The sequence below is a fragment of the Carcharodon carcharias genome (assembly GCF_017639515.1).
Source record: "Carcharodon carcharias isolate sCarCar2 chromosome 36 unlocalized genomic scaffold, sCarCar2.pri SUPER_36_unloc_16, whole genome shotgun sequence".
Taxonomy (NCBI): domain Eukaryota; kingdom Metazoa; phylum Chordata; class Chondrichthyes; order Lamniformes; family Lamnidae; genus Carcharodon; species Carcharodon carcharias.
The window spans coordinates 11401-35288 of NW_024470733.1; the positions used below are offsets into that span (position 1 = coordinate 11401).

A 23888-nucleotide genomic window follows, 5' to 3' on the forward strand; every position below is an offset into this window, starting at 1 on the left:
CCTCTCTCTCCCTCCGTCTCTCCCTCCCCCTCCCTCCGTCTCTCCCTCCCCCTCTCTCCGTCTCTCCCTCCCCCTCCCTCCGTCTCTCCCTCTATCTCTCCTCCCTCTCTTTCCCTCCATCTCTCCCTCTCCCTCTATCTCTCCCTCCCTCTCTCTCTCTCCCTCCATCTCTCCCTCTCCCTCCCTCCGTCTCTCCCTCTCCCTCTATATCTCCCTCCGTCTCTCCCTCCGTCTCTCCCTCTCCCTCTATCTCTCCCTCCCTCTCTCTATCTCCGTCTCTCCCTCTGTCTCTCTCCCTCTCCCCCTCTCTCTCTCTCTCCATCTCTCCCTCTCTCCCCATCTCTCTCTCTCTCTCCCACCCTCTCTCTATCTCCGACTCGCCCTCTCTGTCTCCCTCTCCCCCCCCTCCGTCTCTCTCTCTCCCTCTCCCCCACTCTCCCTCTCCGTCTCTCCCTCTTTCACCGTCTCTCCCTCTCTCTCCTCCTTTAAGATGCTCCTTTAAACCGACCTCCTTGCCTGAGCTTTAGATCACCTGCCCCTAATATCTCCTTATGTGACTCGGTGTCAAATTATACTCGATAACGCTCCTGTGAAGCACCTTGGGACACCTTACCATGTTAAGGGCGCTATATAAATGCAAGCTGTTAGTACAAAGTGAAGGATGAATGAATAGAAAAACGCAAAGTAAATTTGATTTATTAAAAGATTAAAACACAAGGCCACAAGTACACGAGGCCAGGCAAAGGGCTCAGGGTCAATACATCTCTTTTTTTTTGTGTATATAAAAAAGCTACTGGATAACATGTAACAAACAAACACGAAAATATTATTTTAGGTGTCTTTTTTGTGGTGATTATTGCAGGTGGAGTCTCAAATTGACCCCTCGTGTGAGGCACCATGTCCTCACAGGGCCTCTCTACATATGTTTCTCAGCTTCCTCAATCTTCATGGGCACCATCTCGCCGTGACCCCATTCATCTTCCGGAAGCTGGAAAGAGCAAAGGACAGAATGGAAAAAGAGCAAAGGTTAGTCCTTGTGTGTCAGGCCGGCCCCTGTCTCGGTCTTAATGCGGATCATGGGTCACACTCTAGGCCTCAGGCTTCAGTAGGCCTCAGGCTTCGGTAGGCCAAGGAGGCGTGAGCGGTGGAGCAGTCAGAGTCAGAGGGTTGTGGGTTCGAGTCCCACTCTGTATACATGAACACAAATTCCAGGCAACACTCCCAATGCAGGTACAGAGGAAGTGCTGCACTATTAGAGGGTCAGTACTGAGGGAGTGCCGCACTGTGGGAGGGTCAGTACTGAGGGAGTGCCGCACTGTCGGAGGGTCAGTACTGAGGGAGTGCCGCACTGTCGGAGGGTCAGTACTGAGGGAGTGCCGCACTGTCGGAGGGTCAGGACTGAGGGAGCGCCGCACTGTCGGAGGATCAGTACTGAGGGAGCGCCGCACTGTCGGAGGGTCAGTACTGAGGGAGCACCGCACTGTCGGAGGATCAGTACTGAGGAAGCGCCGCATGGTCGGAGGGTCAGTACTGAGGGAGTGCCGCACTGTCAGAGGGTCAGGACTGAGGGAGCACCGCACTGTCAGAGGGTCAGGACTGAGGGAGCACCGCACTGTCAGAGGGTCAGGACTGAGGGAGTGCTGCACTGTCGGAGGGTCAGTACTGAGGGAGTGCCGCACCGTCGGAGGGTCAGTACTGAGGGAGTGCCGCACTGTCGGAGGTCAGTATTGAGGGAGTGCTGCACTGTCGGAGGATCTGTACTGAGGGAGTGCTGCACTGTCGGAGGATCTGTACTGAGGGAGTGCCGCACTGTCAGAGCATCAGTACTGAGGGAGTGCCGCACTGTCGGAGGATCAGTATTGAGGGAGTGCCACACTGTCGGAGGGTCAGTACTGAGGGAGGGCCGCACTGTCGGAGGGTCGGTACTGAGGGAGTGCCGCACTGTCGGAGGGTCAGTACTGAGGGAGGGCCGCACTGTCGGAGGGTCGGTACTCCTGGAGGTGCTGTATTTCAGTATCTGCTCTCTCAGGCAGAAACTCGGGCTGAGATCGCTCAGCTGCTATTGGAAGACGAGTGGGCAGGGAGGGGGGAGGTCTCCCCGGTGTCCTGGGCTCAATATTTATCCCTCAAGCAACATCAGTAAAAAATCAGTCCCTTGTGGACCCCTCCTCCAGCCGGCCTGTCCAGCTCCCCAGCTGTGGACACACTCACCTCCCAGTACGGTTGGTCTGTGAAGCACTGAGTATCAGCTGGAGCTCCCCAGATTGGCAGCTTCATGATGAATCCTGGAGAGATGAACAAAATAATACAATGTGGAAACTTATTCACAGCCTTGTAGAGTCAGCCGGACGTTTGAGGTCTGGTTTAGGGTTTTAAAGAGCTACTAGATAAAGAGCGAGGAGTGGACGGGAGAGGAGGAGGGTGTGAGATCCTTCGGAAGAGCAGTCTCGGTTTCAAGGGGGAAGAAGCAAAGACGAGGGTGAACATGCCTGACAAGTAACTGGAGGTTAGGTGGGACAAAGGAGACTGAGGTTAGAGGGACCTCCCCAGATACAGGAGGGTGAGAGAGAGAGGGTTAGAGAGACCTCCCCAGATACAGGAGTGTGTGAGAGAGAGGGTTAGAGAGACCTCCCCAGATACAGGAGTGTGAGAGAGGGGGTTAGAGAGATCTCCCCAGATACAGGAGTGTGAGAGAGGAGTTTAGAGAGACCTCCCCAGATACAGGAGTGTGAGAGAGGGGGTTAGAGAGATCTCCCCAGATACAGGAGTGTGAGAGAGGAGTTTAGAGAGACCTCCCCAGATACAGGAGTGTGAAAGAGGAGGTTAGAGAGACCTCCCCAGATACAGGAGTGTGAGAGAGAGGGTTAGAGAGACCTCCCCAGATACAGGAGTGTGAGAGAGGAGGTTAGAGAGACCTCCCTAGATACAGGAGTGTGAGAGAGAGAGGGGTGGAGAGACTTCCCCAGATACAGGAGTGTGAGAGAGAGAGGGTTAGAGGGATCTCCCCAGATACAGGAGTGTGAGAGAGAGAGGGTCAGAGAGACCTCCCCAGATACAGGAGTGTGAGAGAGGGGGTTAGAGAGACCTCCTCAGATACAGGAGTGTGAGAGAGAGAGGGGGTTAGAGAGACATCCCCAGATACAGGAGCGTGAGAGAGAGAAGGTTAGAGGGATCTCCCCAGATACAGGAGTGTGAGAGAGAGAGGGGGTTAGAGAGACCTCCCCAGACACAGGAGTGTGAGAGAGAGGGTTAGAGAGACCTCCCCAGATACAGGAGTGTGAGAGAGAGAGGAGGTTAGAGAGACCTCCCCAGACACAGGAGTGTGAGAGAGAGAGGGTTAGAGAGACCTCCCCAGATACAGGAGTGTGAAAGAGGAGGTTAGAGAGACCTCCCCAGATACAGGAGTGTGAGAGAGAGGGTTAGAGAGACCTCCCCAGATACAGGAGTGTGAGAGAGGAGGTTAGAGAGACCTCCCTAGATACAGGAGTGTGAGAGAGAGAGGGGTGGAGAGACTTCCCCAGATACAGGAGTGTGAGAGAGAGAGGGTTAGAGGGATCTCCCCAGATACAGGAGTGTGAGAGAGAGAGGGTCAGAGAGACCTCCCCAGATACAGGAGTGTGAGAGAGGGGGTTAGAGAGACCTCCTCAGATACAGGAGTGTGAGAGAGAGAGGGGGTTAGAGAGACATCCCCAGATACAGGAGCGTGAGAGAGAGAAGGTTAGAGGGATCTCCCCAGATACAGGAGTGTGAGAGAGAGAGGGGGTTAGAGAGACCTCCCCAGACACAGGAGTGTGAGAGAGAGGGTTAGAGAGACCTCCCCAGATACAGGAGTGTGAGAGAGAGAGGAGGTTAGAGAGACCTCCCCAGACACAGGAGTGTGAGAGAGAGAGGGTTAGAGAGACCTCCCCAGATACAGGAGTGTGAAAGAGGAGGTTAGAGAGACCTCCCCAGATACAGGAGTGTGAGAGAGAGGGTTAGAGAGACCTCCCCAGATACAGGAGTGTGAGAGAGGAGGTTAGAGAGACCTCCCTAGATACAGGAGTGTGAGAGAGAGAGGGGTGGAGAGACTTCCCCAGATACAGGAGTGTGAGAGAGAGAGGGTTAGAGGGATCTCCCCAGATACAGGAGTGTGAGAGAGAGAGGGTCAGAGAGACCTCCCCAGATACAGGAGTGTGAGAGAGGGGGTTAGAGAGACCTCCTCAGATACAGGAGTGTGAGAGAGAGAGGGGGTTAGAGAGACTTCCCCAGATACAGGAGCGTGAGAGAGAGAGGGTTAGAGGGATCTCCCCAGATACAGGAGTGTGAGAGAGAGAGGGGGTTAGAGAGACCTCCCCAGACACAGGAGTGTGAGAGAGAGGGTTAGAGAGACCTCCCCAGACACAGGAGTGTGAGAGAGAGGGTTAGAGAGACCTCCCCAGACACAGGAGTGTGAGAGAGAGGGTTAGAGAGACCTCCCCAGACACAGGAGTGTGAGAGAGAGGGTTAGAGAGACCTCCCCAGACACAGGAGTGTGAGAGAGAGGGTTAGAGAGACCTCCCCAGACACAGGAGTGTGAGAGAGAGGGTTAGAGAGACCTCCCCAGATACAGGAGTGTGAGAGAGAGAGGAGGTTAGAGAGACCTCCCCAGACACAGGAGTGTGAGAGAGAGAGGGTTAGAGAGACCTCCCCAGATACAGGAGTGTGAGAGAGAGAGGGTTAGAGAGACCTCCCCAGATACAGGAGTGTGAGAGAGAGGGTTAGAGGGATCTCCCCAGATACAGGAGTGTGAGAGAGAGGGTTAGAGAGACCTCCCCAGATACAGGAGTGTGAGAGAGGAGGTTAGAGAGACCTCCCCAGATACAGCAGTGTGAGAGAGGAGGTTAGAGAGACCTCCCCAGATACAGGAGTGTGAGAGAGAGAGGGGTGGAGAGACCTCCCCAGATACAGGAGTGTGAGAGAGGGGGGTTAGAGAGACCTCCCCAGATACAGGAGTGTGAGAGAGAGGCTTAGAGAGACCTCCCCAGATACAGGAGTGTGAGAGAGAGGGGGGGTTAGAGAGACTTCCCCAGATACAGGAGTGTGAGAGAGAGAGGGTTAGAGGGATCTCCCCAGATACAGGAGTGTGAGAGAGAGAGGGTTAGAGAGACCTCCCCAGATACAGGAGTGTGAGAGAGGGGGTTAGAGAGACCTCCTCAGATACAGGAGTGTGAGAGAGCGAGGGGGTTAGAGAGACTTCCCCAGATACAGGAGCGTGAGAGAGAGAGGGGGTTAGAGAGACCTCCCCAGACACAGGAGTGTGAGAGAGAGAGGGTTAGAGAGACCTCCCCAGATACAGGAGTGTGAGAGAGAGGGTTAGAGGGATCTCCCCAGATACAGGAGTGTGAGAGAGGGGGTTAGAGAGACCTCCCCAGATACAGGAGTGTGAGAGAGAGGGTTAGAGAGACCTCCCCAGATACAGGAGTGTGAGAGAGGAGGTTAGAGAGACCTCCCTAGATACAGGAGTGTGAGAGAGAGAGGGGTGGAGAGACTTCCCCAGATACAGGAGTGTGAGAGAGAGAGGGTTAGAGGGATCTCCCCAGATACAGGAGTGTGAGAGAGAGAGGGTCAGAGAGACCTCCCCAGATACAGGAGTGTGAGAGAGGGGGTTAGAGAGACCTCCTCAGATACAGGAGTGTGAGAGAGAGAGGGGGTTAGAGAGACTTCCCCAGATACAGGAGCGTGAGAGAGAGAGGGTTAGAGGGATCTCCCCAGACACAGGAGTGTGAGAGAGAGGGTTAGAGAGACCTCCCCAGATACAGGAGTGTGAGAGAGAGAGGAGATTAGAGAGACCTCCCCAGACACAGGAGTGTGAGAGAGAGAGGGTTAGAGAGACCTCCCCAGATACAGGAGTGTGAGAGAGAGAGGGTTAGAGAGACCTCCCCAGATACAGGAGTGTGAGAGAGAGGGTTAGAGGGATCTCCCCAGATACAGGAGTGTGAGAGAGAGGGTTAGAGAGACCTCCCCAGATACAGGAGTGTGAGAGAGGAGGTTAGAGAGACCTCCCCAGATACAGGAGTGTGAGAGAGGAGGTTAGAGAGACCTCCCCAGATACAGGAGTGTGAGAGAGAGAGGGGTGGAGAGACCTCCCCAGATACAGGAGTGTGAGAGAGGGGGGTTAGAGAGACCTCCCCAGATACAGGAGTGTGAGAGAGAGGCTTAGAGAGACCTCCCCAGATACAGGAGTGTGAGAGAGAGGGGGGGTTAGAGAGACTTCCCCAGATACAGGAGTGTGAGAGAGAGAGGGTTAGAGGGATCTCCCCAGATACAGGAGTGTGAGAGAGAGAGGGTTAGAGAGACCTCCCCAGATACAGGAGTGTGAGAGAGGGGGTTAGAGAGACCTCCTCAGATACAGGAGTGTGAGAGAGAGAGGGTGTTAGAGAGACTTCCCCAGATACAGGAGCGTGAGAGAGAGAGGGTTAGAGGGATCTCCCCAGATACAGGAGTGTGAGAGAGAGAGGGGGTTAGAGAGACCTCCCCAGACACAGGAGTGTGAGAGAGAGGGTTAGAGAGACCTCCCCAGATACAGGAGTGTGAGAGAGAGAGGAGGTTAGAGAGACCTCCCCAGACACAGGAGTGTGAGAGAGAGAGGGTTAGAGAGACCTCCCCAGATACAGGAGTGTGAGAGAGAGAGGGTTAGAGAGACCTCCCCAGATACAGGAGTGTGAGAGAGAGGGTTAGAGGGATCTCCCCAGATACAGGAGTGTGAGAGAGGGGGTTAGAGAGAGCTCCCCAAATACAGGAGTGTGAGAGAGAGAGGGTTAGAGAGAGCTCCCCAAATACAGGGGTGTATGAGAGAGAGGGTTAGAGAGACCTCCCCAGATACAGGAGTGTGAGAGAGAGGGGGTTAGAGGTACTTCCCCAGATACAGGAGTGTGAGAGAGGAGGTTAGAGAGACCTCCCCAGATACAGGAGTGTGAGAGAAAGGGGGTTAGAGAGACCTCCCCAGATACAGGAATGTGAGAGAGAAGGGGTTAGAGATACCTCCCCAGATACAGGAGTGTGAGAGAGAGAGAGGGTTAGAGAGACCTCCCCAGAAACAGGAGTGTGAGAGAGAGAGGGTTAGAGAGACCTCCCCAGAAACAGGAGTGTGAGAGAGAGAGGGTTAGAGGGATCTCCCCAGATACAGGAGTGAGAGAGAGAGTGTTAGAGAGACCTCCCCAGAAACAGGAGTGTGAGAGAGAGAGGGTTAGAGAGACCTCCCCAGAAACAGGAGTGTGAGAGAGAGAGGGTTAGAGAGACCTCCCCAGATACAGGAGTGAGAGAGAGACGGACCTACCTACAATGGTTCCTCCAATGAGAGCGAAACCTAAGGTGACAGCCAGTCCGAGAGCCTGGTACAATCCTTGCTGCTTCGCTGACCTCTCACTCTCCAGCAATGGGAATACATCCTCAAGACTGCAAAATACAGATTACCCAGTAACACTGGCGATCAAACCAGGCAGGCCCACTTCAGTAACTAGGTCAGCTTGGTAGTATAGCTCACATCCCAACACCCCACACCATCTCCCTAAACCAGCGACCCCCACACTCCCACCCCATCCCCCCACCCCCCCACCCCATTCACACCATCTGCCACATCCCATCCCCCCACACTCCCACCCACCACACCCCCACCCCACACTCCACCCCATCCCCCCACACACCACCCCATCCCCCCACACCCCCACCCCACACCCCACACCATCCCCCACACCCCCACCCCAAACCCCCACCCCATACCCCACCCCACACCCCACACCCCACACCATCACCCCACACCCCACACCCCGACCCCACACCCCCACCCCACACCCCACCCCGTCCCCCCAGACACCCACACCCCAGCGTCCCCCACTCACACACACCGACCCCCCCACATCCCAGTGACCCCTTCCCACCCACTCCCCCAGGCCCCCTCGACTCTGTCCACTTACAGAATCCCCACCCCATTGATATTGTCCATTTGAGTGACTCCCCATTGCGGTAGTAAAGGGAGGGGGGGCACTCACCCTTCTCCGTAGGTCTCCTTTGATGCCAGAGAGGCCAATATGGCTCCCACCACAGCCCCCAGGATTCCTGGCAACCCGTGCAGGTTGTGCACGCCACATGTGTCCTGGATTTTCAACTTGGAGTCCAAAATTGGCTTGGAGAAGGGAACGCAGAGTTAGTACTCAACAGATTAACGTCATTTGGTTCTGAAACTCCCCCCAGGAAAGGTCTCAACCACTTGCCATGACCCTCATTCCAAAGTCCAGTTCACCAGTGCCCTCAGGTTCCACCTCAAAAAGGGTGGAATTTACACCCACGCCCCCCGCCCCCCCGCCAGTGTGTGAAAAAATCCATCGGCATAACGTGGGATTGTATAGAATTCAACGTGTGCAGAGGAGAGGCTACCGCACATTAATATGGCGCCCGTGAGGCAGTAAGGGTCAAAAGGTGCTTCATAGGAGCATTAATCTGTCAGAAACATGACACATAGGGACATAGGCCACAAGCTCGGTCAAAGGGATCGGCTTTAAGGAGCGTCTTAAAGGAGGAGAGAGAGAGAGAGAGAGCGAGAGAGATAGCAAGAGAGAGATATAGCGAGAGAGAAAGAGATAGCGAGAGAGAGAAATATGGAGAGATATTGAGAGAGAGAGCACGAGAGAGAGAGCGGGAGAGAGAGCAAGAGAGAGAGCGAGAGAGAGAGAGAGACATAGCGAGAGAGAGAGAAATAGCAAGAGAGAGAAATATCAAGAGAGAGAGAGATAGCAAGAGAGATAGAAAAATAGCGAGAGATAGTGAGAGAGAGAGAGACATAGCAAGAGAGAGAGAAATAGCGAGAGAGAGATAGTGAGAGAGAGAGAAAAATAGCAATAGATAGTGAGAGAGAGAGACATAGCAAGAGAGAGAGAGATAGCGAGAGAGAGAGCACGAGAGAGAGAGCACAAGTGAGAGCGAGAGAGAGAGAGCAAGAGAAAGAGATAGCGAGATGGATTTAGGGAAGGAATTCCAGAGCTTATGGTGCAATCGGAGACTGGAGGGGGCGAGAGAGGAGGAGAAGGAGGAGGTGGGTGGTGGTGCTGAGGTAAAGCTGGGAGGCGTCAGCATACACAGGGAGCCGGGTGCCCTGCTTTCGGATGACACCGCTTGAGGGGCAGCTTGGAGATTAGAAAGAGGAGGGGGGTGGGGGGGGGAAGGGGTCAAAAAAATGGGCCCCGGGGAAACTCCAGGGGCAGCAGTACCAGAGCGAGTGGAGAAACCATTGCAGGAGATTCACTGGCTTGTGATTCTGAACTGGCAAAAGCACCAGTGGCAACATCTCACATACCAACATACGAATCAGGAGTGGGGGCGGGGGGGGTGGGGGGAGGCCATTCGGCCCCTCGAGCCTGCTGCACCATTCAACAAGATCCCGGCTGATCTGATTGTGACCTCAACCCCACGTCCCTGTCTACACCCCCTGCCCACCCACCCCCTCCCGATAACCTTTCACCCCCTTGTTTACCCAGAATCTATCCACCTCTGCCTTAAAAATATGAATTGACCCTGGCCCCCACTGCTCTCTGGGGGAGAGAATTCCAAAGATCCACAACCCCCTGAGAGAAAAAAATATTCCTTCTCATCCCCGTCTTCAATGGGGGACCCCTCATTTTTACACACACAGCGAGTTGCTGTGATCTGGAAGGCGCTGCCTGAAAGGGCGGCGGAAGCAGATTCAATAGGAACTTTCAAAAGGGAGGGGGGGTGGATTCGGATAAATACTGGAAGGGGGAACATTTGCAGGGGTAGGTGGGAAAGAGCAGGAGGGGAGAGGGGGGGCTAATTCGGTGGAGCTTTCAAAATTCCAGCACAGGCACGATGGGCTGAATGGCCTCCTTCTGTGCTGAACGGTAGGAACGTATCCTGTTCCAGAAGGCGGCTCACCCACCACCACCCCCCCCATCCCCTGCCTTCTGAAGGGGCAACTAGGAACAGGCCATAAATGCCAACCCTGCCAGTGACGCCCACGTGCCGAAAACGACTCCACCCGGCGGGACCACAGCGGGAAGTGAGGGGGACCTGTCTCACCGTCAAGAACTTGAAGCCGAGCGTGGAGATGATGCCGGCGATAAGCCCCACGATCATGGAGCCGTAGGGCGTGATCATCATTTCGCCGGCTGTGCCCAGGGCCACGCCTCCGGCCAGGGCCGCGTTCTGGATGTGCACCTGCCGGAGACGAGCAGAACCGCGGTTAAAATTCCCTCTCTGCCAAAACCGCGCTCGCCGCCGTCACCCAGCCTCATCACCGAGTCTCACGCGTCCCGCTGCTCGACAGCCACATTTATGATGAGAGAAACCTATGTAAACACGTCACGCTGCAATGACAGCCTCCCGCCAGCGGTGGTGCTGTGGCGCCCCAGGCAAGCGTCTCTTTGGTTCTCAAACCGCAATGGAGGGCAGGTCCGGCCACCTCGAACCCAGCTCGGGGAACGTGAATTCGATGGATTAACCCCCCCCCCACCCCCCACCCCACCACCACCACACCGTCTCCTGGTTGGCCGCAATAAGGCTCGGTCATGTGTCGGGGGGATGGGGTATCGGGGGCGGGGAGGATTAACCTTTGTACCCTGAGGCAGGAGCCAACGGGACCGGCGGCTCTGCCCGCAGCGGTCAGCACCTGATTGGCCGAGGCCATTCCGCTGAACGCGGAGCATTGACTCGCGGTTTTGTGAAACGTCGGGGGACCCCCCCGCGCGCGGGTCAGGAGGCGGTGAGCCGGGGTTTAACGGGACCCCCGCGCGTACCATGTCCAGCTTGCCCTCCTCGTTGACGACGCTGGAAACGGCGAAGGTGGCGAGAGTGCAGGCGGCCAGGGAGTAGTAGGTGTTGAGAGCGGTTCGGTGCTGGGCACTGCCCAGTGTGGTCACTGCAGAGTTGAAGCTAGGCCAGAACATCCAGAGGTAGATGGCACCTGCGGAGAACAGGGGGACATTCAGGAGCAGATACTAGGTGGGGGGGGGGGGTGGTGGTGGAGGGGGTTGTCCTCGACAGGGCCAGACTATCGAGGGGTCAGTCAGTCAGTGACACAGTGACAGGGCCGCACTGTCGAGTGGTCAGTCAGTGACACAGTGACAGGGCCGCACTATCGAGGGGTCAGTCAGTGACACAGTGACAGGGCCGCACTGTCGAGTGGTCAGTCAGTGACACAGTGACAGGGCCGCACTATCGAGCGGTCAGTCAGTGACACAGTGACAGGGCCGCACTATCGAGGGGTCAGTCAGTGACACAGTGACAGAGCCGCACTATCGAGGGGTCAGTCAGTCAGTGACACAGTGACAGGGCCGCACTATCGAGCGGTCAGTCAGTGACACAGTGACAGGGCCGCACTATCGAGCGGTCAGTCAGTCAGTGACACAGTGACAGGGCCGCACTGTCGAGTGGTCAGTCAGTGACACAGTGACAGGGCCGCACTATTGAGTGGTCAGTCAGTCAGTGACACAGTGACAGGGCCGCACTATCGAGCAGTCAGTCAGTCAGTGACACAGTGACAGGGCCGGACTATCGAGCGGTCAGTCAGTCAGCGACACAGTGACAGGGCCGCACTATCGAGTGGTCAGTCAGTGACACAGTGACAGGGCCGCACTATCGAGCGGTCAGTCAGTGACACAGTGACAGGGCCGCACTATCGAGTGGTCAGTCAGTCAGTGACACAGTGACAGGGCCGGACTATCGAGCGGTCAGTCAGTCAGTGACACAGTGACAGGGCCGCACTATCGAGGGGTCAGTCGGTGACACAGTGACAGGGCCGCACTGTCGAGCGGTCAGTCAGTGACACAGTGACAGGGCCGCACTATCGAGGGGTCAGTCAGTGACACATTGACAGGGCCGCACTACCGAGTGGTCAGTCAGTCAGTGACACAGTGACAGGGCCGCACTATCGAGCGGTCAGTCAGTGACACAGTGACAGGGCCGCACTATCGAGGGGTCAGTCAGTAACACAGTGACAGGGTCGCACTATCGAGCGGTCAGTCAGTGACACAGTGACAGGGCTGCACTATCGAGCGGTCAGTCAGTGACACAGTGACAGGGCCGCACTATCGAGGGGTCAGTCAGTGACACAGTGACAGGGCCGCACTATCGAGCGGTCAGTCAGTGACACAGTGACAGGGCCGCACTATCGAGGGGTCAGTCAGTGACACAGTGACAGGGCCGCACTATCGAGCGGTCAGTCAGTCAGTGACACAGTGACAGGGCCGCACTATCGAGCGGTCAGTCAGTCAGTGACACAGTGACAGGGCCGCACTGTCGAGCGGTCAGTCAGTGACACAGTGACAGGGCCGCACTGTCGAGTGGTCAGTCAGTGATTTTGTCAGAATGTACAATGGGGACTGTGTTCAATTCTCCCCAACCTGCAGTTACTGAATCTGGTCACTGGAGGACAGCAGAGGGCTGCTCCTCACGTCTCAGAGAAAACCCCCTTCATTATTCTGAATATCAAGACACAATTCAAGTTTCGGGTACACCATTCTACATTCCATAGCAGGCCTGACAGACAGCTGCCCGGCCCAAACCGGGAATGTACTATAGTGAGGGCTATTTCACAGAGAGGCTAGAAGATCGATGGGCTGAATGGCCTCCTCCTGTGTAAGGTTCCCACACCCGGAGCAGGGCGGAGAGGTCTTGTGCTGATAGTGCCCAAGGACACACTCACCAATCATGGCAAACAGGTCAGAGTGATACACTGAACCCTCGCGATCTCGACTCTTATCCAAGTGTGCCCGATAGAGGATACGGGCAATGGTCAGTCCAAAGTAAGCCCCGAATGTGTGGATGGTCATCGATCCACCAGCATCTTTGATCTGTGTTGAATCGGAGAGCGGAGTAAGGACAGAGGAAACTGGACGCACACAAGTATGGAGGTATAAACACCCAATTAGTTCAACTTCAGCAGGTAAACCCCCACCCTTTACTACATGAGAATTGTTATAACTGAGGGTCGGTGAGTGAGAGAGAGAGAGAGAGAGAGCGTTATAATTGAGGATGTTATACTGAGGGTCAGTGTGACAGAGAGAGTGTTATAACTGAGAGTCTTATACTGAGGGTCAGTGTAACAGAGAGTGTTATAACTGAGAGTCTTATACTGAGGGTCAGTGTGACAGAGAGAGTGTTATAACTGAGAGTCTTATACTGAGGGTCAGTGTGACAGAGAGAGTGTTATAACTGAGAGTCTTATACTGAGGGTCAGTGTAACAGAGAGAGAGTGTTATAACTGAGAGTCTTATACTGAGGGTCAGTGTAACAGAGAGAGTGTTATAACTGAGAGTCTTATACTGAGGGTCAGTGTAACAGAGAGAGAGTGTTATAACTGAGAGTCTTATACTGAGGGTCAGTGTGACAGAGAGAGAGTGTTATAACTGAGAGTCTTATACTGAGGGTCAGTGTGACAGAGAGAGTGTTATAACTGAGAGTCTTATACTGAGGGTCAGTGTAACAGAGAGAGTGTTATAACTGAGAGTCTTATACTGAGGGTCAGTGTGAGAGAGAGAGAGTGTTATAACTGAGAGTCTTATACTGAGGGTCAGTGTAACAGAGAGAGTGTTATAACTGAGAGTCTTATACTGAGGGTCAGTGTAACAGAGAGGGAGAGTGTTATAACTGAGAGTCTAATACTGAGGGTCAATGTAACTGAGAGAGTGTTATAACTGAGAGTCTTATACTGAGGGTCAATGTAACAGAGAGAGTGTTATAACTGAGGGTCTTATACTGAGGGTCAGTGTAACAGAGAGAGTGTTATAACTGAGAGTCTTATACTGAGGGTCAGTGTGAGAGAGAGAGTGTTATAACTGAGAGTCTTATACTGAGGGTCAGTGTAACAGAGAGAGAGTGTTATAACTGAGAGTCTTATACTGAGGGTCAGTGTAACAGAGAGTGTGTTATTACAGGATGTTATACTGAAGGTCAGTATAACAGAGAGAATTAGTGTTATAACTGAGGATGTTATACTGAAGGTCAGTGTGACAGAGAGAGTGAGTGTTATAACTGAGGATGTTGTATTGGGGGTTGGGCATTACGGAGGGAGTTATTAGTGACAATGTAATACTGAGGGTGGTCTGTGTAACAGAGTAATAAAGGAGTGAGGTGGCCATTCTGGGTGTGATGTTGAGCTGTGAATTGTTGTCATTTTCCATTGAATGTCCAAGCTGTCAATGCCGTTGAGTGAGGTTGATACTGTGGCTGCGTGATGTTTAGAGTCACAAGGAGTGGGGTTTGTTTTGGCCCACGTACAGTGTGTACTTTACTGAACAGTGTCCCTTGTGTTCCTGATTGATGCACAGCTTTCAAAACCAGTCTGCCTGTCAGTCAGGCTGTTCGCAGCGCTGAACACCGGTCTCATCCCCTCCCTACCCCACCACCCGCAGCCCGCTCCAGCCCTCTCACTAACTCATTCACCTCCAGCGCCTGTAACAAGAGGGATCTCCTCCCTCAGTCCTCCCTGCCTCCCTTCATTCTCTCGCTCGCCCCCCCCCCCCCCCTCTCTGCTAGGCAAAATGAAGTTGTAAAATCTTGTGTCCGCTGTGGGCGAGACATAAACCGGGGTTGGTGGGGAGGGCGGGTTGAAATTCGGGAAGCTTCCACGCAGAGGGACCTGAGGCTTGGCAGAGTCACGCTTGAGTGGATGAAGGTCCACCAGGCGCTAGCAGCTCTTCTCCACCATTCGGGCTATTCAGCCATGTGCGCCGTCAATTTCCTTTCCCTTCTAAACAAAGGCTCGCCGGCCGTCTCGCCCCCAGCCCCCTATCAGAGACAAGGTGCTCCGAGGCTCACCTCTAACAGCGAGAGGAGGATGAACTCGTTGATGGAGAAGAGTGCGGATTCAAACACAGTCATGATCAGTAACTGGATGGGGCTGGTCTTCCCCAGCAGAGCTCCGAAGGAGATCAGGACGGAGCCAGTGCAGAAGTCGGCGTTGATCATGCTGCAACACCATACAGGCATTCAGTGAGCAGCCGTAAACAAAGCAAAAACAATTACCCGAATGACCAAGCACAAGATAATAAAACAGGGAGAAGCGCGTGTGTCAATTAGTCAGGGCTGGAGTGTTCAAAAACATTTTCACAAATCCCCACTTTGATTCAAGGATAACACACACACACACACACACACACCGCCGCCAGACACACACACACACCGCCAGACACACACACACACACACACCGCCAGACACACACACACACACACACCGCCAGACACACACACACACACACACACCGCCGCCAGACACACACACACACACCGCCGCCAGACACACACACACACACACACCGCCAGACACACACACACACACACACACCGCCGCCAGACACACACACACACACACACACCGCCGCCAGACACACACACACACCGCCAGACACACACACACACCGCCAGACACACACACACACACACACACCGCCAGACACACACACACACACACACCGCCAGACACACACACACACACACACACCGCCAGACACACACACACACACCGCCGCCAGACACACACACACACACACCGCCAGACACACACACACACACCGCCGCCAGACACACACACACACACACACCGCCAGACACACACACACACCGCCAGACACACACACACACACACACACCGCCAGACACACACACACACACCGCCGCCAGACACACACACACACACACACACCGCCAGACACACACACACACACACACCGCCAGACACACACACACACACACACACACCGCCGCCAGACACACACACACCGCCGCCAGACACACACACACACCGCCAGACACACACACACACACACACCGCCGCCAGACACACACACACACACACACCGCCAGACACACACACACACACACACACTGCCGCCAGACACACACACACACCGCCAGACACACACACACACACACACACACACACCGCCAGACACACACACACACACACACACACACCGCCGCCAGACACACACACACCGCCGCCAGACACACACACACACACACACCGCCAGACACACACACACACACACCGCCGCCAGACACACACACACACACACACACACCGCCGCCAGACACACACACACACACACACACCGCCGCCAGACACACACACACACACCGCCAGACACACACACACACACACACACACCGCCGCCAGACACACACACACACCGCCAGACACACACACACACACCGCCGCCAGACACACACACACACACACACACCGCCGCCAGACACACACACACCGCCGCCAGACACACACACACACCGCCAGACACACACACACACACACACACACACCGCCGCCAGACACACACACACCGCCGCCAGACACACACACACACCGCCAGACACACACACACACCGCCAGACACACACACACACACACACACACACCACCACCAGACACACACACACACACCATCAAACACACACACACACACCATCAAACACACACACACACATCACCGCCAGACACACACACACATACACACACACACCACCGCCAGACACACACACACACACACACACATCATCAAACACACACACACACACACCACCGCCAGACACACACACACACACACACACCACCGCCAGACACACACACACACACACACACACACCACCATCAGACACACACACACCATCAGACACACACACACCAACATCAGACACACACACACCATCAGACACACACACACACACACACCACCGCCAGACACACACACACCACCATCAGACACACACACACCACCATCAGACACACACACACCATCAAACACACACACACACACCACCGCCAGACACACACACACACACACACACACACACCACCGCCAGACACACACACACACACACACACCATCAGACACACACACACCATCAAACACACACACACCATCAAACACACACACACACACCACCGCCAGACACACACACACCATCAAACACACACACACCATCAAACACACACATACACACACCACCGCCAGACACACACACACACCACCGCCAGACACACACACACACACACACCATCAAACACACACACACACACACACCACCGCCAGACACACACACACACACACACACACCATCAGACACACACACACCATCAAACACACACACACACACACACACCATCAAACACACACACACACACACCACCACCAGACACACACACACACACCATCAAACACACACACACACACACACCACCGCCAGACACACACACACACACACACACACACCATCAAACACACACACACACACACACCACCGCCAGACACACACACACCATCAAAGACACACACACACACACACACCACCGCCAGACACATACACACACACACTCACACACCATCAAACACACACACACACACACACAATCAAACACACACACACACACACACACACACACCATCAAACACACACACACACACCACCGCCAGACACACACACACACACACACACCATCAAACACACACACACACACAACCGCCAGACACACACACACACACCATCAAACACACACACACACACACACACACCATCAAACACACACACACACACACACACCATCAAACACACACACACATACACATACACCATCAAACACACACACACACACACCATCAAACACACACACACACACCATCAGACACACACACACCATCAAACACACACACACACACCACCGCCAGGCACACACACACACACACACACACACACACCACCGCCAGACACACACACACACACACACCATCAAACACACACACACACCACCGCCAGACACACACACACACCATCAAACACACACACACACACACCATCAAACACACACACACACACACACCATCAAACACACACACACACACCATCAAACACACACACACACACACCATCAAACACACACACACACACACCATCAAACACACACACACACACACACCATCAAACACACACACACACACACACCATCAAACACACACACACACACGCACCATCAAACACACACACACACACATACACCATCAAACACACACACACACACACACCATCAAACACACACACACACCATCAGACACACACACACCATCAAACACACACACACACACACCACCGCCAGACACACACACACATACACACACACACCACCGCCAGACACACACACACACACACACATCATCAAACACACACACACACACACCACCACCAGACACACACACACACACACACACCACCGCCAGACACACACACACACACACACACACACACCACCATCAGACACACACACACCATCAGACACACACACACCACCATCAGACACACACACACCACCATCAGACACACACACACCATCAGACACACACACACACACACACCACCGCCAGACACACACACACACACACACACACACACACCACCATCAGACACACACACACCACCATCAGACACACACACACCATCAAACACACACACACGCACCACCGCCAGACACACACACACACACACACACACACACCACCGCCAGACACACACACACACACACACACCATCAGACACACACACACCATCAAACACACACACACACACCACCGCCAGACACACACACACCATCAAACACACACACACCATCAAACACACACACACACACACACCACCGCCAGACACACACACACACCACCGCCAGACACACACACACACACACACCACCGCCAGACACACACACACACACACACCATCAGACACACACACACCATCAAACACACACACACACACACACACCATCAAACACACACACACACACACACCACCACCAGACACACACACACACACCATCAAACACACACACACACACACACCACCGCCAGACACACACACACACACACACACACACACCATCAAACACACACACACACACACACCACCGCCAGACACACACACACCATCAAAGACACACACACACACACACACCACCGCCAGACACACACACACACACACACACACACCATCAAACACACACACACACACACCATCAAACACACACACACACACACACACACCATCAAACACACACACACACACCACCGCCAGACACACACACATACACACACACCATCAAACACACACACACACACCACCGCCAGACACACATACACACACACACACACACCATCAAACACACACACACACACAACCGCCAGACACACACACACACACCATCAAACACACACACACACACACACCATCAAACACACACACACATACACATACACCATCAAACACACACACACACACACCATCAAACACACACACACACACACACACCATCAAACACACACACACATACACATACACCATCAAACACACACACACACACACCATCAAACACACACACATACACATACACCATCAGACACACACACACCATCAAACACACACACACACACACACACCACCGCCAGGCACACACACACACACACACCATCAAACACACACACACACACCACCGCCAGACACACACACACACCATCAAACACACACACACCATCAAACACACACACACACACACACCATCAAACACACACACACACACCATCAAACACACACACACACACCATCAAACACACACATACACACACACACCATCAAACACACACACACACACACACACACCATCAAACACACACACACACACACACACACCATCAAACACACACACACACACCACCGCCAGGCACACACACACACACACACCATCAAACACACACACACACACCACCGCCAGACACACACACACACCATCAAACACACACACACACCATCAAACACACACACACACACACACCATCAAACACACACACACACACCATCAAACACACACACACACACCACCGCCAGACACACACACACACCATCAAACACACACACACCATCAAACACACACACACACACACCATCAAACACACACACACACACACCATCAAACACACACACACACACCATCAAACACACACACACACACACACCATCAAACACACACACACACACCATCAAACACACACATACACACACACACCATCAAACACACACACACACACACACACACACACCATCAAACACACACACACATACACACACCATCAAACACACACACACACACACCATCAGACACACACACACACACACCATCAGACACACACACACCATCAAACACACACACACACACACCACTGCCAGACACACACACACACACACACCATCAAACACACACATACACACACACACCACCGCCAGACACACACACACACACACACACACACCATCACACACACACATACACACACACACCACCGCCAGACACACACACACACACACACACACACCATCAAACACACACATACACACACACACCACCGCCAGACACACACACACACACACACCATCACACACACACACACACCACCGCCAAACACACACACAGACACCATCAAACACACACACACACACCATCAAACACACACACACACACACACCATCAAACACACACACACACCATCAAACACACACACACACACACACACACACACTCACCACCGCCCTCAGACAAGGACACAGACTCCAACATTACATCCCACCTGAGCATGCTCCCTCCATCCCCACCCCTCTCCATCCACGTCACCTCCTTCCACCTTCCCTCCATCCCCCTCACATCCCTCCATCCCCCTCACCTCCCTCCATCCTTCTCAGCTCCCTCCAACCCCTTTGCTGCCCTCCAACCTCCCTCCATCCCGCTCACTTCCCTCCATTCCCCACCCCTCCCTCCAGCCCCTTCTCTCCCTCCACCCTCTCTCCATCCACCTCACCTCCCTCCAACCTCCCACCATTCCCCACCCTTCCCTCCACCCTCTTATCCTCCTTCCATCCCCTAAACTCCCTCCATCCACCGCTCCTCCCTCAAACTCCCTCATACCTTCCTCAACCCACCTCACCTCGCTCCGTCTTCCATCCCTCCCTCCAACCTCTATCCATCCCCTTCACCCCCTCATCTCCCTCCACCCCCTCATCTCCCACCACCCCCTCACCTCCCTCCAAACTCCCTGTATTCCTCATCCCTCCCTCCACCTTCCTCCACCCCCTCACCTGCCTCCAACCTCCCTCCACCCCTGACCTCCCTCCAGCCTCCTCACCTCCCTCCATCCCCCTCATTTCCCTCCATTCCCCACCCCTCCCTCCAACCTCCCTCCACTCACCACCTCTCCCTCCACCTTCCATCCACCTCACCTCCCTCCAACCTCCCCCATTCCCCCACATCTTCCTCCATCTCTCAGCCCTGCCTCCACTCTCCCCATCCTCCAACCTCATCTCTCTCCAGCCCCCTCAACTCCCTCCCTCCCCTTACCTCCCACCACCCGCTCACCTCCCACCAGCCTCCCTCCATCCCCCTCACCTCCTTCCACCTTCCTCCACCCCCTCAACTCCCTCCAACGTTGCTCCAACCCTTCGCCTTCCTCCAAATTCTCTCCATCCCACTCGCCTCCTTCCAACCTCCTTCACCCCCAATGCCTCCCCTAACTCAACTGCCCCTTACTTGCCTCCTTCCCACTCTCCCCAATTCCCCTCCCCCATCCCTGATCTCCTCCAATCACTCTCCACCTCCCCTCCCCACTATCCCCAATCCTCCCTCTCTTTCCCTCTTCCACTCTCTCCCAATTCCTGTCTCCCACTCCACACTTTCCCCACCTCCCTCTGCCTCCCAACCCAACTCTCCCCACTATCCACCCAAAAGTCCCTCTCCCCACTGTCCCCCAACCCCCACCCCCTCCCCCCAAGCCCCCATCCCCACCCCACTTTCCCCATCTCCCCTCTCCCTCCCCCTCCACACTCTCCCCTGAAACCCCACTCCCCCAAACTGCCTCCCCTCCCCCTTTTCCCCAATCCCCTCCCCCTCCCCACTCTCCCCATCCCCCCGCTCTCCACTCTCCCCCAAAATCCCACTCCGCCTCCCCAAGCTCCCCCAAACCCCTTCCCCACTCTCCTCCAAACCCCCTCCTCTTCCCACTTTCCACATCCCACCTCTACCTCCGATAGTGAGGAGGTACCTGCCCCCATCCCCCTGAGCCCCCTCCCCTTCCCCACTTTCTCCATCTGCCCTCTCCCCCCCACCACTCTCCACCATCTCCCCCTCCTGACCCCCTCCCTTCCCCCCAATATCCCCCTCCCGCCACTCTCCCCCTTCCTTCCACTCCTGCCTCCAAACATCCCTTCCTCTTCCCCTCCTCCTCAAACCTCCCTCCCCTCCACCCACAAACCTCCCTCTTCTCCCCCTCCCCTCCACTCCTTCCCCAAACCTCCCTCCTCTCCCCCTCCCCTCCCCTCCACTCCTTCCCCAAACCTCCCTCCTCTCCTCCTCCCCTCTTCCCAAATCTCCCTCCTCTCCCCCTCCTCCTCAAACCTCCCTCCTCTCCTCCTCCCCTCTTCCCAAATCTCCCTCCTCTCCCCCTCCTCCTCAAACCTCCCTCCTCTCCCCCTCCCCTCTTCCCAAATCTCCCTCCTCTCCCCCTCCTCCTCAAACATCCCTCCTCTCCCCCTCCCCTCTTCCCAAATCTCCCTCCTCTCCCCCTCCTCCTCAAACCTCCCTCCTCTCCCCCTCCCCTCTTCCCAAATCTCCCTCCTCTCCCCCTCCTCCTCAAACCTCCCTCCTCTCCCCCTCCCCTCCCCCTCCTCCTCAAACCTCCCTCCTCTCCCCCTCCCCTCCCCTCCACTCCTTCCCCAAACCTCCCTCCTCTCTTCCACCCCTCTTCCCAAACCTCCCTCCTCTCTTCCACCCCTCTTCCCAAATCTCCCTCCTCTCCCCCTCCCCTCCCCTCCAGTCCTCCCCCAAACCTTCCTCCTCTCCCCCCTCCATCCTATCCTCTCTTTCCCCCTCCTCCACTCTCCTCCCTCCACCCTTCTCTTGCCCCAGTCTCCCCCTCCCCCTCCCCCGCTGTACCTCTCAATGCCAATGTGGATCTTGCCGTCCTCCTTCATGCCATGTAGCCACCCTTGGACCAGTGTCGCCCACTGCAGGGAGAAAGCCGCCAGGACAAAGTTGAAGCCGACGCTGCTGTAGCCGTATTTCTTCAGGAAGGTCATGAGGAACCCGAATCCGACAAAAATCATCACATGAACATCCTGGAAACCTGGGATATGGTGGGGGTGGGTGGGGGTTGCAGGATCCAGAACAGGGAGGGGCAGAGAGAGAGAGAGAGAGAGAGAATGGGAGGAATTGCTATTCAGTAAGGCTTCTTGTACACGGGTAAGGGCGCCAGGCGAGGCCATAGTGGTGGGGGGGGGTTCTCTGCGATGCCCGCTGCAGTCGAATAGCTGGCCATTCACGCTGCTTAACCCCAAACCCGTCAGCGTCTTCCGTCAGCTGGGAAACCTGGAGTTTTGAGGGTTGGGAGGAGGGAGTGGGGAAGGAATGGGGCGAGGGGTGGGGGCGGTGCCAAGAGCAGCACTGTTTGTGGGAGCTTGCTGTGCGCGCGTCGGCTGCCTCGCGCCCTGCAGCAGTGGGGACGCGCCGGACACGTCCCGTTCGGGGCGAAGCGCTCTGGGGACTCCCCGAGACCACGGCAGCCGGAGCAGGTACGCCGGTCCCTCTTCTTGGCCGCAAACTGTTAATTCTCCAGGTTGAACCAGTTGGCGCTGATCCACCGATTCATTCAGCGCGATGAGCTGATAGTGAGGTGTCCGTCTATCTGCCGTGAAGCTGCTTCTCACAGGAAGATCATTGTCAGATCCACCGCCAGCCTGCATTTCACCCTGGGCTATTGGCCGCCCCCCCCCACCCCCACCCCCACCACCAGCAGCCTGCATTTCACACGGCTCCAACGCTCTCCCAGCCTGCCCGCCTTCTCAAA

The 23888-nt window shown here is 55.0% G+C and overlaps 1 protein-coding gene across 3 annotated transcripts in view; it reads right to left on the minus strand.

The window, feature by feature from the left end:
- Positions 1–680: 680 nt before the first annotated feature.
- Positions 681–23888, minus strand: part of LOC121274407 (ammonium transporter Rh type B-like) — a 30854-nt gene continuing 7646 nt past the window's right edge. For all 3 annotated transcript variants that reach the window (XM_041181711.1, XM_041181712.1, XM_041181713.1), the window contains exons 2-10: positions 22979–23168; positions 14785–14935; positions 12671–12818; positions 10764–10930; positions 10048–10185; positions 8007–8140; positions 7295–7413; positions 2212–2285; positions 681–988 (exon numbers count right to left, since the gene is read on the minus strand). In XM_041181711.1, the coding sequence (XP_041037645.1) occupies positions 917–988; positions 2212–2285; positions 7295–7413; positions 8007–8140; positions 10048–10185; positions 10764–10930; positions 12671–12818; positions 14785–14935; positions 22979–23168 (1193 nt within the window). In that variant the 3' untranslated portion in view covers positions 681–916. The remainder of the gene's footprint in view (positions 989–2211; positions 2286–7294; positions 7414–8006; positions 8141–10047; positions 10186–10763; positions 10931–12670; positions 12819–14784; positions 14936–22978; positions 23169–23888) is intronic.